This window comes from Canis lupus, chromosome 4 (genome assembly GCF_011100685.1).
Source record: "Canis lupus familiaris isolate Mischka breed German Shepherd chromosome 4, alternate assembly UU_Cfam_GSD_1.0, whole genome shotgun sequence".
Classification (NCBI taxonomy): domain Eukaryota; kingdom Metazoa; phylum Chordata; class Mammalia; order Carnivora; family Canidae; genus Canis; species Canis lupus.
Window position 1 is genome coordinate 51345054 of NC_049225.1, and position 12741 is coordinate 51357794.

The 12741-nt window shown below is 49.7% G+C and overlaps 1 protein-coding gene across 1 annotated transcript in view; it reads left to right on the forward strand.

Moving 5' to 3' along the window:
- CCNJL (cyclin J like) overlaps window positions 1–6898 on the forward strand; it is a 55205-nt gene extending 48307 nt beyond the window's left edge. The window contains exons 3-5 of the mRNA XM_038534872.1: window positions 616–918; window positions 2542–2701; window positions 4739–6898. Coding sequence (XP_038390800.1) covers window positions 616–918; window positions 2542–2701; window positions 4739–5171 — 896 coding nt within the window. The 3' untranslated portion in view covers window positions 5172–6898. The remainder of the gene's footprint in view (window positions 1–615; window positions 919–2541; window positions 2702–4738) is intronic.
- Window positions 6899–12741: the final 5843 nt, after the last annotated feature.

The following is a 12741-nucleotide window of genomic DNA, read 5'->3' on the forward strand; positions in this document are numbered from 1 at the left end:
CTTTCCTTGGCTCACCTCCCAAGCAAACTGTTTCTGAGGGAATCCAAGCTAACAGCCTGTTGATGGGGTTTAAACCCAGTGCTGAGGGCAGTGGGGAGCCATTGTAGGGCTTTTCTACATGTGGGGGGACAGGATCAAATTTGCAAGATCATTCTGACTCTGGCTGTCTGATCCCTGACCAGTCTTGAGATTGAATCAGGGAGGGCCAGAGAGGGGGAGAGGGTTGGGGAGAGGGCTCCCATATTCCCCAGGCCCCCACTGCTGTCGCTGACTGCCGTTAAACACCTTCTATGTTGTACATGCTGGCCTGGATATCGGATATGCATTCTCTTGTCGTCTCTGACAAAAACCTTATGAGGTTTAGGTTCCGTTTTACAGGTATAAGCACTGAGGCACAGAAAGGGTGAGACACCTGTGCACAATCACACAGCTGGAAGTGATGGCTTGGAGATTCAAGCCCAGGTGAGTCAGATCCAGAATGTAGGCAGTTAGTCCCCTTGGCAGTGGGGCCTTTTGGCTTTCTGTCCTCCCTGCCAACACTGTCCAGGCATTTTAAGATGGGCCTTTCCCCCCTGGCGAAGTGCCGTCTTCTAATAACCTCTGCTTCTCCCCCAGGTAAGTTCGAGGACAGGGAAGACCATGTACCCAAGCTGGAGCAGATAAACAGTACGAGGATCCTGAGCGGCCAGAACTTCACCCTCACCAAGAAGGAGCTGCTTAACACGGAGCTGCTGCTCCTGGAGGCGTTCGGCTGGAACCTCTGCCTGCCCACGCCCGCCCATTTCCTGGATTACTACCTCTTGGCCTCCGTCAGCCAGAAGGACCATCACTGCCACAGCTGGCCCACCGCCTGCCCCCGCAAGACCAAAGAGTGCCTCAAGGAGTATGCCCACTACTTCCTAGAGGTCACCCTGCGAGGTGAGGCCTGACAGCAGGGCCTGTTACCCCTTCCCCACCCACACAGGGCTGGGATCACTTGGCACTGACAGACACGTCCACCCACGGAGTCCCTATGGACTAGGGCCCGTCCACCCAGAGCACTGCCACTTTGCAGGGCATACACAAAGGAGGGGCAACAATTTTCCCAGTGTGTTGCCAATACTATGTAAAAGACAGTTGGCATCTTATGTACTACAGTTGGCGCCCTACAAACTTACTAATCACCTGCTGATTTTTCTTACAGTAACTTGGTCCATTGCAAATGATCTAAATAGGACAGATTTGCCAGTAGGTTGTCCCAGAAAAGCTATCATACAGATAGGGTGGGGCAGGGGTTATGTTTTAGTAATAAAGTTTAGCAATAAAGTTACCCTTTTAAAGTTTGGGACTTTATTTGAATCCCCGTCTTCCCACTGTCTTAAAATCTAGGTATTAGGTAAAATACAAGGTCAGAAATAGCATCGATGCAACCACCCGATAACTCACCACAAACCAAAATGGTCCCGAGTAACAAGACAATCATCAATTATGATATCAAGCATTAATTGAGCATTTACATGCACCAGCCACCTTATTTTAGTTCTTTGGGTATGGGTATATGATGTCATTTGAATTTCACAATGACTCCACATGCAAATCACTTCTGTTATTTTCATTTTACAAATCCGTTTCCTTAACGGATGCTCAAGAGCTGAAGTAACTTGAAGTACCCGAGGTCATTGCTAAGATTTGAATCTGAGGAGTCTGAGTTGGTGACGGTGCCCATAACCATAACGCCACCCTGCTTGACTCCTGCTTTAACAGGCAAACGTTGAAGTCATCAGAAATCATGAGCAATGTAAGATGGAACGATAGATAATACACTGATAACCAGCGTCATTCATGAAAATCATGGGAATTTGAACAATTTGCCTTTGCACACAAGTAGTGCCAGCTTTGCTGTGTTGCTGGACATCTTTGTAGGACATTGAGATTCATTTCACAACATACACACATACTGAAACATCACGGTGTACACCTTAAATATATATCATTTCTATTTGCCAGTCATATGTCAGAAAAGCAGGGGGTGGGGGACCTGACGGAAGGTCCTCCGTAAACATAAGTTCAGTGCTAGTTTTAGTTGGGAATATCAGATGCTTGTGACCATGCATTCATCATTCATTCATTCAACAGATTTTTATTACGTGCCGACTGTAGGCCAAGCTTTGTTACTATTAGTAAGTAGCCTGTAGTCATCACCCGAAACAGAAGCCTCTGCAATGGTGTGTCATTCCCCCTAACAGCCCAAGAAAGGACATGTGTTTTGTGGTGCTGTTCCTAGCCCATCAGCGAGCCACTTGCAGCTCCCTGGAAGCTCTGGGTGAAATTTTGAAAATCATTAGACTGGCACTAGAAATCCCAGACTGAGCACCAAGGTGTTTAAGATTCAGGAGTGGAACTTCACGCTGTTTCTGATTTTTCATCTGTGCGTGTGTGGCAGTAATGAACAACCTTGAACCTAATCCTTTGTCTGCCAGTTCTCAGGAGGTGCAGGGCAGGAGGGGCACTGGGACCCCAGAGCGAGGCTTTATGATGCCGACTCCTATGGTTCTCTTTCAGATCATATTTTCTACAAATTCCAGCCTTCTGTGGTTGCTGCAGCCTGTGTTGGGGCCTCTAGGATCTGCCTTCAGCTTTCTCCCTACTGGACCAGAGACCTACAGAGGATCTCAAATTACTCTCTGGAACATCTCAGCACGTGCATTGAAATCCTGCTGGTGTAAGTTGCGTCCCTAATCTTTCTGTGTTTCTAAAATATCGAGGCACTTGCTCTGGAGACCCACCTTAGGCAATTTTTCAGGGTTGAAGGGTCATGGTGTTTCCTCCGGATAGCGTGTCACGTAAAGTCAGCCATGACGACTCCTGATAGAAGTGAGGTTTGCAGAGTTGGTCCTTCCTATTTTGGGCAGCTTTTGGGTTTGCAATTTTAAGGTCAAGGGGTTGGAGAGGAGAGAGGCTATGTGCGTACCCTTCTGACAATCTGGGCTGTCTGCTCTGAGTCCCATTGTATCAGTCCTATGGATGATTACACTGAGTGATTACACTCATAAGCTACTTTTCTCTCTCTCTTTCTTTTTTAAAGATTTTACCTATTTACTCATGAGGGACATAGAGAGGCAGAGACACAGGCAAAGGGAGAAGCAGGCTCTCTGCAGGGAGTCCAATGTGCGACTCGATCCCAGAACTCCAGGATCACACCCTGAGCCGAAGGCATACTCTCAGCTGCCGAGCCACCCAGGCACCCCTAAGCTGCTTTTCTCAGACACGGCCACAAAGCTGACCTCTTAGCCAGCTAAGCCCAAAGTGGCTTAACATAAGAAGCCACAGCCTCCTTGCAGGGGTCCCTGGGAATCTTGGTGAGGACATGTTGAGTGTATCAGAGAAGGTGCATAAGGGCAGCAGGACCCAACACCATGAAGGTGTTCAGCGGTGACCACAGGGAGGAGACAGAGGGGACAGAGAACTCCAGGCTGGCTGCACCCTGTCCCTCTTCCACCCAACAGGTGGCAGCATCTTCTAGATGCCAGCCCTCCTCACCACGGGGCGGCCCCTTTGGAAAGCTGCCTCCCTGTGTGGGAGGCTTTGCCTGTGGCTAGCTGCCTTTGTCTCATTACCCGCCCTGCTCCCTGGGCCTTGTTTTAAATCTGCGTTTGCTGTATAAGACTGATGGATCACTGACCTCTATCTCGGAAACCAGTAATAAATTATATGTTCATTAATTGAATTTAAATACATTTTTTAAAAATTGAAAAAATAAATAAATGAATAAATAAAAGCCGTGTTTATTGAAGGTGCCTAAAACTAGGGCATATATGGTCTGATCTGAATGCAGATAGGTGCCCCCAGATTCTTAGCCACCATTCCTGCCTCTTCACCGTGGTGGTGGCTCCGGGCTGGCCGCCGTCTCAGAGGCACAGCCTCAGTGTCCTCCTGTCTGAACCTAAGCCTCTAATGGATGAATGGATTTGTTATTTCAGAAAGCTTCATGGGGGCAGCCCCAGTGGCTCAGCGGTTCAGCGCCACCTTCAGCCCAGGACCTGATCCTGGAGTCCTGGGATCAAGTCCAACATCAGGCTCCCTGCATGGAACCTGCTTCTCCCTCTGCGTGTCTGTGCCTCACTCTCTCTCTCTCTCGCTCTCTCTCTCTTTCTCTGTCGCTCATGAATAAATAAATAAATAAATCTTTGGAAAAAAAGCTTTATGGGAAGCTTTTTTTTTTGTTTTTTGGATGGAAGTAAACCTGTTGTCCCGTTTTCAGAAGGTGACACTTAGGCCCCCCGGGTGGCTTGCTTAAATCTGTTTAGAGGTGCCTTGAAGGCAGAGACTGTGCTCACCTAAGTGCCAGGCCCTGTGTTGGGTGCTGGGGATGCAGTGATGAGCAAGAGCAGAGGGCCCCTCCCCCCTGGAGCTTGCGCTTGGCACGAGGGGCTGGAAGATAACCCAGAAATTATCATCTGGGAGGTTGACCCCTGAGATGGGGCAGTGTAGCGGCTTGAAGAACAGCTAGGCTAGACTCGAGGGGCCAGAAAGGGTTTCCATAGGAAGCAGATCCAGGCGTGGGATCCAGACCCAAGCCTGGATCTGCGGTCTCAGTCCAGTGAGAGAGCAGCAGAGGCAGTGCTGTAGGCAGAGAGCATGGGCTGGACCGGCCCTTGAGGTCCTGACACCCAGATCTCAAATCCCACTTAGGGGCAACCTCAGGGGTCTCCTGCTATGGCCTTTGACCGCAAGTCTCACCCAGGTCCTTTCCTTTCAGAGCTTATGACAACGTCTTCAAGGACGCCGTCGCGGTCAAAAGTCAGTCCCTGACAATGGTGCCCAGCAGAAGCCCTGCGCCCACCCAGGTGCTGTTCCAGCCGCCCACCTACCCCACCCTCAGCCAGCCAGCAACGACGCCAGCCCTCGCCCAGTTCCAGACCCAGACCCCCGTGCAGGACCTCTGCTTGGCCTATCGGGACTCGCTGCAGGCCCACCGCTCCGGGAGCCTGCTCTCAGGAGGCTCTGGCTTATCCCTCCACACCCTGTACCCCACTCTCCAGCCCCTGGACGTGTGTCCCATGTCCCTCCCCGCGCCCCTCAGCGTGCAGATGGCCATCACGGCGGAGCCCAGGCACTGCCTTGCCACCGCCTACGGAAGCAGCTACTTCAGCGGAAGCCACGCGTTCCCCACAGGCTGTTTCGACAGATAGGGCACCTCCGGGCCACACAGGGAGGTCTTGGAGACTCACCTGGGCAGAGGAAGAGGACACAGGTGAGGGGAGCTCAGCCGAGTGAGGCAGTGGGGAGGCCATCCCCACAGAACCTCGTTGATCTTGGACACAGGGTTCATGTTCTTTTTAAATAAAGCTGACCCAGAGCAAAAGTCAATGACACCCCTCCCCTGAGAGAATTCTGAAAAATGTCTTCCACGTGTGTAGCTGGGGTGCAGGAGGACTGGCTCAGCCACCATCCTCTGGAGGAAAGGCCCGGTGATTGAGAAAGACCTGGGAAAACAGATGCCAGGAGACTGGAAACTGGATGCAGACCACCGGCCCATGCACGTGTTTGGTTTTTAGCATTAGAGACATCTTTATTCCTTGCCAGCGGCAGCTACACTGAAAAAAGAAGGGACTGCCTGATGTGTTCTCAGGACCCCCAGCAGATGCTGTATTGGGTGCTCTTTCCCTGGCTCCCTCCAGGGGAGCCTGCGTGCGTGCGTATGCCTGAGTGTCTGCCCTCCGAGGCGTGGGGTGGGTGGCTGTCTTGCCTTTGTTGTCAAACCTAAAACCTTATTTGGCCTTTTAGATATTTCACATGCTGCTGCTTCCTGAAGTGACCTAGCTTTCTGTTCAGTAAGATATCTTGTTTACATACTGTATCAGGGATTTTGTGATACTTGAAAATTCCTTAGGAGAAAAAAAAACAAAAACAAAAACGTCGATTGCCACACTGCCTGTCCCACACAAGGGCTGTAAGTTTGAACCCAGCTTGTGACAACAGTTTTGTTCTCAAAAGCATATGATTGGGAAGAGCCACTTTCCAGGCTCTTAGTTCCAGAAGATTACGTGTCTTGGATGCCATGTTCACCTTAGAACTTCAGCAACCACCCAGAGGAAAAGGTGGTTGAAAGGGAGACAAAGGTTTATAACTAACGACCCCCACCTCCCTCCCTCCCTCCACAGCGTGCTTATGGTGCATGAGGTTAAACCTAGCCTTGGCTTTGAGTTTGGCTAATAGGGAAGGCTAAAAATGTAGAATATTTGCTCTCTGCCAGCTGGATTTGGGGAGCAGGGCATGTACGTGGGTACATGTCACAACCACTGACGGGGCATGTGATTGGTTGGATCGAAAGCCAGTATTTGGGTACCCGCAGCGAAAGGGCTCTCAGGAAGACTCTTGTATCCATGTGCAATATGTTTTTATGCTGACTTGTGGCTTGTGCTCGTTGTATTTTTTTGGTTGGTTCGGGGTCAGGGGGACACATTGTTCACCCATCAGAACTGGGAGGTGCAAAGAACCATAGAAGCATTTTTTTGTTTGTTTGAAGAAGAACCATCTTGATTTTCTTGGCTGATTTGCCAGTCCAGGAGACTGGCTCGGGGACTGCCAGGAAGGCGGCTGCTGAATTGGATCCGAAGGTGATTTTCAGAGCAAATGAAAGCTTCAACATGGAAGCAGAATTAAGAAGAGGTGACGTGGATGAGGTGCTACTGCCACTTTGTCGCACGAGTGTGGAAAAACCACACGTTCATTTGTTGCTTATCTCTTTTTTTCCTTTGCCAACCTTCTATTTATGTGAGACTAGTTTGGATTCCAAGTTAATGTGTCTGTCTATTCTGGGACTGGGGCTTGTGAGGGGGACCCCCCCGTAGAACCTCACAGCCAGCCCAGCACCCAGAAAAAGGCATCCTGCAATAAACATATCACCTGCTCTTGGTCTCTGTTCTCTTCGTGGCCTTGTCCTCTCAGCTAGCCCCATGGGTGTCTTCTGCTCCTGCCCAGAGGTTGTGTGGGGCTGGACAACACAACACTGGCTCCAGGGGAGCTGGGTGCTGCTCTCTGAGCCGGAGCTGGGCCTCGCTGGCGACACCCGCAGCAGCAGTAAGGCTCGACAGCCCAGTTCTACCACTGTTCAAGGTTCTCTCTCCACAGAAACAGAACCCATTCTATCGGTAGCCAGAGATCTATTTTAAGGAATTGGCTCACAGGGTTGGGGCTGACAGGTTAGGAATTTGTAGGGCAGGCCAACAGGCTGGAAATTCAGGTAAGAGTTGGATGTTTCAACTGAGTCCAAAATCTAGGGTAAGCCAGAAACTCAGGACTTCTGTTACATGCTTTGGGGGCAAAACTCCTCCAGGGAACCTGTTTTTGCTCTTACAGCCTTCACCTGACTGCATGAGAACCCCCTCCCCACCCCCAATGTGGAAAGTAGTCTCCTTTATTTAAGGCCTGCTGATCATAAATGTTCATTGCATCTACAAAATGCCTTCACAGCAACATCTGGACTAGTGTTTGATTAAACTGTATACACAGCCTAGCCAAGCTACCATGTAAGATTCACCACAACCACTTACTAGTTGTCAGGAGGCAGTTGACTCAACTGCTCTGAGCCTCAGTCTTCTCACCTGTTAAAATGGGGTTGCTAACACTTGCTTCATAGGGGTTCTCATGAGGGTTAAGCAACATAATGCACGTCAAAACCAAACGTAAAGTCTACTTCAGGATGCACCATTATTTTATGTACCTGTAAGAATTAAAGAATTTTCCTTGCCAGGGAAACTGGCACAGTGCTTAAGATACTGCTGATTAAATATTGCATTCTTTTTTCAAGAATGTTAAAATGTAAATCTATGTGTATCACAGAATCCGTGGATCATGATGTCAGCAATTATGGAAAGTGTCAGACTCTTTCTGCAAGAAAAAGAGCCCCACCCTCTGCTCTCCCAGGTTCCTGCAGGAGAACCATCCTGGGGACATGATGCCAGTGTGGAGTCGAGTGGCTCTCGCTAAGCACCAATGCCTTTAGTTGGGACGGGGAGGTGTGGGGAGATGCCACTGAGGGCAGGCAGCTGATGTCCAGCCCCAGGAGGTGTTTGGGAACGGCGTGTGTTAGCAGGCAGGGCAGGGCTGGGGGCAGTACTCCTGTTTGCCATGTGCAGGCCAGGTGAGGCAGGAGACTCTAGGTTTAGGGGGGGTATTCGGTGACAAGGCAGGTCACAGATTTACCAAGAACATCCACTTCACTACCCCTCTGTGTTAAGGCCTCGGTTTCTCCACCTGTTCCCATAGAGCTGGTTGAGTTGGGTGGTTTTGAGCTTAGGAGGGAAACTGAGCCACAGAGGGCCCCCTGCCCTTCCTCCACCAGAGGGATCCACTTGTCCTTCCACACATGGGCATTCCTTGTTCGGTTTTGTTAGTTCCCGTGCTGGCCAGTAGTTCGGAAAGCTTGAAAAGGCACAGAGATGACCTTAAAGGCCTCTCTAGGACTGACTTTTCCTACTTCAGAGATTTTCAAACCACTGAGCAAGCTGCGCAATGACCTGGAGCCCTCTCCGAGAGGAGCAGGGCCTGGGGGTCTGCATTTCTAGCTGGCTTCCCGGTGATTCAGATGCAGGTTTTCTTTGAAGTTCCAGTGGAGGACTTCATACGGGACCTGGTTTCTGGCCTGAAGGACAGAGTAAGGAAACTGCATCCCAGTCAGTTTCTGAGCCACCTGAGCTCCGGACGTAGACTTAATTCCATACTTCGTTGCTCTTTGTTCTATGCAGTATTTCTTTTGCCGAGCCGTGTGAAGGGCTGGGACGGGCTGGGACGTGCAGACCGTTTTCCAGGGAGAGCCTGCTTGCCTTCTGGTTTAACATCCTAAGCGCCTGGATGAGGGTCGGGGGTCAAGGTTCCACTTCCTCGTGCCTTTTGGGTTTATAGTCTATCTCTCCAAAGCCACCTACCTGTTCTGTCATTTCTCTTCTCCCTTGATCCCTCGAGGACACGTGGCAATGTCTGGAGACATTTTTGGTTGTCACCACTGGGGTGGGGGGTGGAAGGCATACAGTGGGTAGAGGCCAGGGATGCTGCTGAATACCCTACAACCCAGGACGGCCCCCACAATAAAGAACTGTTGAGCCCCAAATAACAACACTAGGAATATTAAGAAACCTCAACACATTACCTCCCAAAGAGATCTCTGTAAATAACCTTAGTCACTCATTACCCTTTTTATTTTCTTCATAGCTGTTAAACCCATCTGAAATGATCTTGTTAGTTTTCTTTACTTGGTTTGATGGCTCTGCCCGAAATTACTTTCCCTCAATAGAATATAAAGAATATTACCACCTGGTGATGGTGGCATTAATCATAGCAGCTGGTATTTACTGAGTGTTTACTGTGTATAAAGTGCTACGCTAAGGAATTTGCTCCAATTTTTGATAATCACCCGAGTAACACTAAAAGGTAGGATTGTTATTAGCTGTGTTGTACAGAACAGAGAATAGGGGGCGTGGAGAAGTTATTTGCAGCAGAGCAGGAAGGAGCCACACCCTGGGACGCCTGGGTGGCTCAGCGGTTGAGCATCTGCCTTTGGCTCAGGGTGTGATCCTGGGGTCCTGGGATTGAGTCCCGCATCAGGCTCCCTGTAGGGAGCCTGCTTCTCCCTCTGCCTGTGTCTCTCATGAATAAATAAATAAAATCTTTAAAAAAAAAAAAAAAGAAGAAGAAGAAGAAGCCACAACTCATACCCAGGCAGTCTGCATCTGCCCTGTCGCCTTGTTGTACCTCAGTCAAGGGTTTTGAATGAGTGAAAGGCTCTGTGACTGTCCCAGCTGGCCATCTCACTCACCTGGTAGGAAAGACATGACAGGATAATGGATACGGGTTCATAAAAGAAAAGAGTTGCCAGGCATTCATGCTCCTGATTTACGGGGTGGCAGGCGTGCTCTCTGAGCGTGCTCACCAACGGGCAGAAATGCAGGAACAGAGCTTCTTGTACATCTGCCACAGGCTAACGTGATTTACGGCTCCATCTGTCTCCTCCAGCAAGCTCTGGTCTGGGAGGGGTTCCCTGAACCCCATCTGTGAAGGTGGTGATCTCGGGCTGACTCTAGCAGTCCCTGGCCCCAAATGCCTAGCAAAGACTTACCAGCCTCATTCACCCCATTCTCGGTTCCTAAGGGAAGACCTCTGTGACTTGAATTTCAGCAGCAAGGCCAGAGCATTTCGCAGGAGTCTCAAATCCAAATACACACTAGGATCGAGCAGGAAGGTAGTGAATCCAGCTGGGTGATCAAGAGTGACCTGGTGGTTGCTGCACTGAAACCAGTATCTCCCTAGAGGATATGGCTTCTACTCAGCTGTGGTCAACTATTACCTTCTAGGGGCATATGCTCTGCAGTGCTGAACCTTCAGATGTCCAGAGCAACTAGAAATCTATACTTTCCAGGAAAACTACTAATTTTTCACTTAATTTCAAAATTAAATTTAAAAAAACACAAGAGAAGATCAGTAAAACACATTGTTAAGTTAGAATAGTTCTTGGTCTGGAAGAAGCATGAAACTTCTAGTATATAGACAAGAACACTGGGCCTGGGGTGCCTGGATGGCTCAGTGGTTGAGCATCTGCCTTTGGTTCAGGTTGTGGGATCAAGTCCCGCATCAGGCTCCCTGCATGGAACCTGCTTCTCCCTCTGCCTGTGTCTGCCTCTGTGTGTGTGTGTCTCTCATGAATAAATAAATAAAATCTTAAAAAAAAAAAAAAAAAAAAAGAACATTGGGCCTCAAAGGTGGAAGGTCTGAGCTTGCTCTTAGCTTGATGACCTTGGAAAAAGCCACCTCCCTATTCTCAGCCTCTGTGTCCTCATTTATAAGGTGGAATGGCTATCAGCTTGAGCTAGGCTTTAGGTTTATGGTAACAAAGCATGGAATACATAGTATCATTTATTCAAGGGTGAATTCTATGAGAAAGAGTGTAAATAAGGGGGCCTCTCCCTCCTCTGGGGACTCCGGTGAGTCTCTGAGCTTCTCTTCTGACCTAGCTCTAGCTTCTAAGGAAAAACACAAGTGGTCTGGCTTCTGCTGGGCCAGCTCTGACCAGTGTTCTCCCAGAGGCACAACGGGCTGGACACACAGAAAGGCATGCCTTCTGCAAAAATGGGAGCACTGGGACTGGAACAGTGTCCAAAGTCATGTGTGGCTGGGGAGCACTTCACAGTGAGAGTTCTCTGGTCTTCCTACCGAAGAGCACAGTCCAGCATGTCTAGGGTAGCGCCTGGGCTATCCTTTTAGGAGGACCCTCAGGAGATGCTCATGCACAGGCAGGTTTGGATACTTCTCCCTCCTTTAAATCTCTGACCCTGTGTGTGCCCCTTCTCCCCAGTAGAACCACCAAGAGGAGCCCTTATAGCTGTTTAGTGAACACTTACGACGTTCTAGGGCCTGTATATATGTGACACTTAAATCCTGCTCTCTCCCCCTTCCCCCTCCCCTCCCCCAGTCTTTTCCCATCCTCACACCACCACCAAGAGCTAGTATTGCTACTACCATTTTCCAGAAGAAGACACAGGGGTTCAGGAAGGCTCCGGGTCTGAATATGAGTGAGGGGTAGGGATTGGTCTCAAATTTAGAAATGCCTGATTGAGGAGTGCCCTGTAGCCACCAATGCCATGTCATCCCTACATGACACATACACTCTGCCACCAAAGCCCAACCACTCAGGATCTCATTGTCCACCCTTCGCCCCGCCTCCAACAAACACTCACTCCTCCGTGTTCCCAGGGCAGCAGCTGGGGAGTGTGGAGCACCACCCAGTGGTGTTTGTTCTTTAAAGTTGCTTTGGAAAGCTCCTGCTTCACCAGATGACTTGGAGGGAGCGGAGCAGTTGCCCTGGCAGAGTGAAAGAGACGACTCCCAAGAGTCAGAGTGAAGGTCACCACGAGCCTGGGGTAAAGGGCACCCGGACTGAGGCCTGTGGAGTGGGGAGTCACCACGGCATCTTGAACAGTGCAGCAAAATGATGAGGCTCCTCTAACTTTTTGGAAGCCAGGAACATGGGTTTTCACCCTTTATCCTTGCATCCCCCTCATGACCCAGAAAGGAAAGGTCTTATTGGTCCGTTGTACACACGGACAAAGTAAGACTTCCAGAAATCCAGCAGCTGGTGCACGTGACTTGAGTCAGTGAAGGAGGCAGCTAACCCTCTCATCACGCTGGTTGAGAATGGTGGTGATGATGGAGGTGATGGCGGTTGGTCACGGTGGCAGCAGCTAATATGTCGTGAGCTTGCAGCGTGACAGCTCTATCAGGCAAGTACAATTACCCCTATTTTCAGATGAGGAAACAGGCTCATAGGAATGGATGAACATACCCCAAGGTGACACAGCTTCCAGGCAGTAGAAAAGGGATTTGAACCCTGGCAATGTGTCTCCAGAGTCCAAGCTCTTAACCGCTGTCCCTTCTACTGCTTGAGGACACTTCCCCACCAAGATGCCAGCAAAATGGATGCTTTACTCCAGCTCACCTTACTCCATCTACCCACACTGTTCTCAGAGACTCACTCTCTGCTGTGTACTGTAGACACGTCTTCCCCTCTCTGAGCCTCTGTTTCCATGTCTGTGCAATAGAATTTAAACTAGCTGAGCTCTGAGGTCCTCTGAGATCCTATGCGTCTGTGACTCTCTAACAATAGTGGCTTAAGGATTTCTCTCTTGCTAACAATTTGAATTTGTCCTTGAATCAGTTGCCAGAGTAAAAACAGTCTCAACTCTCCTCTCCTCTACCTCCTCCTCTTTC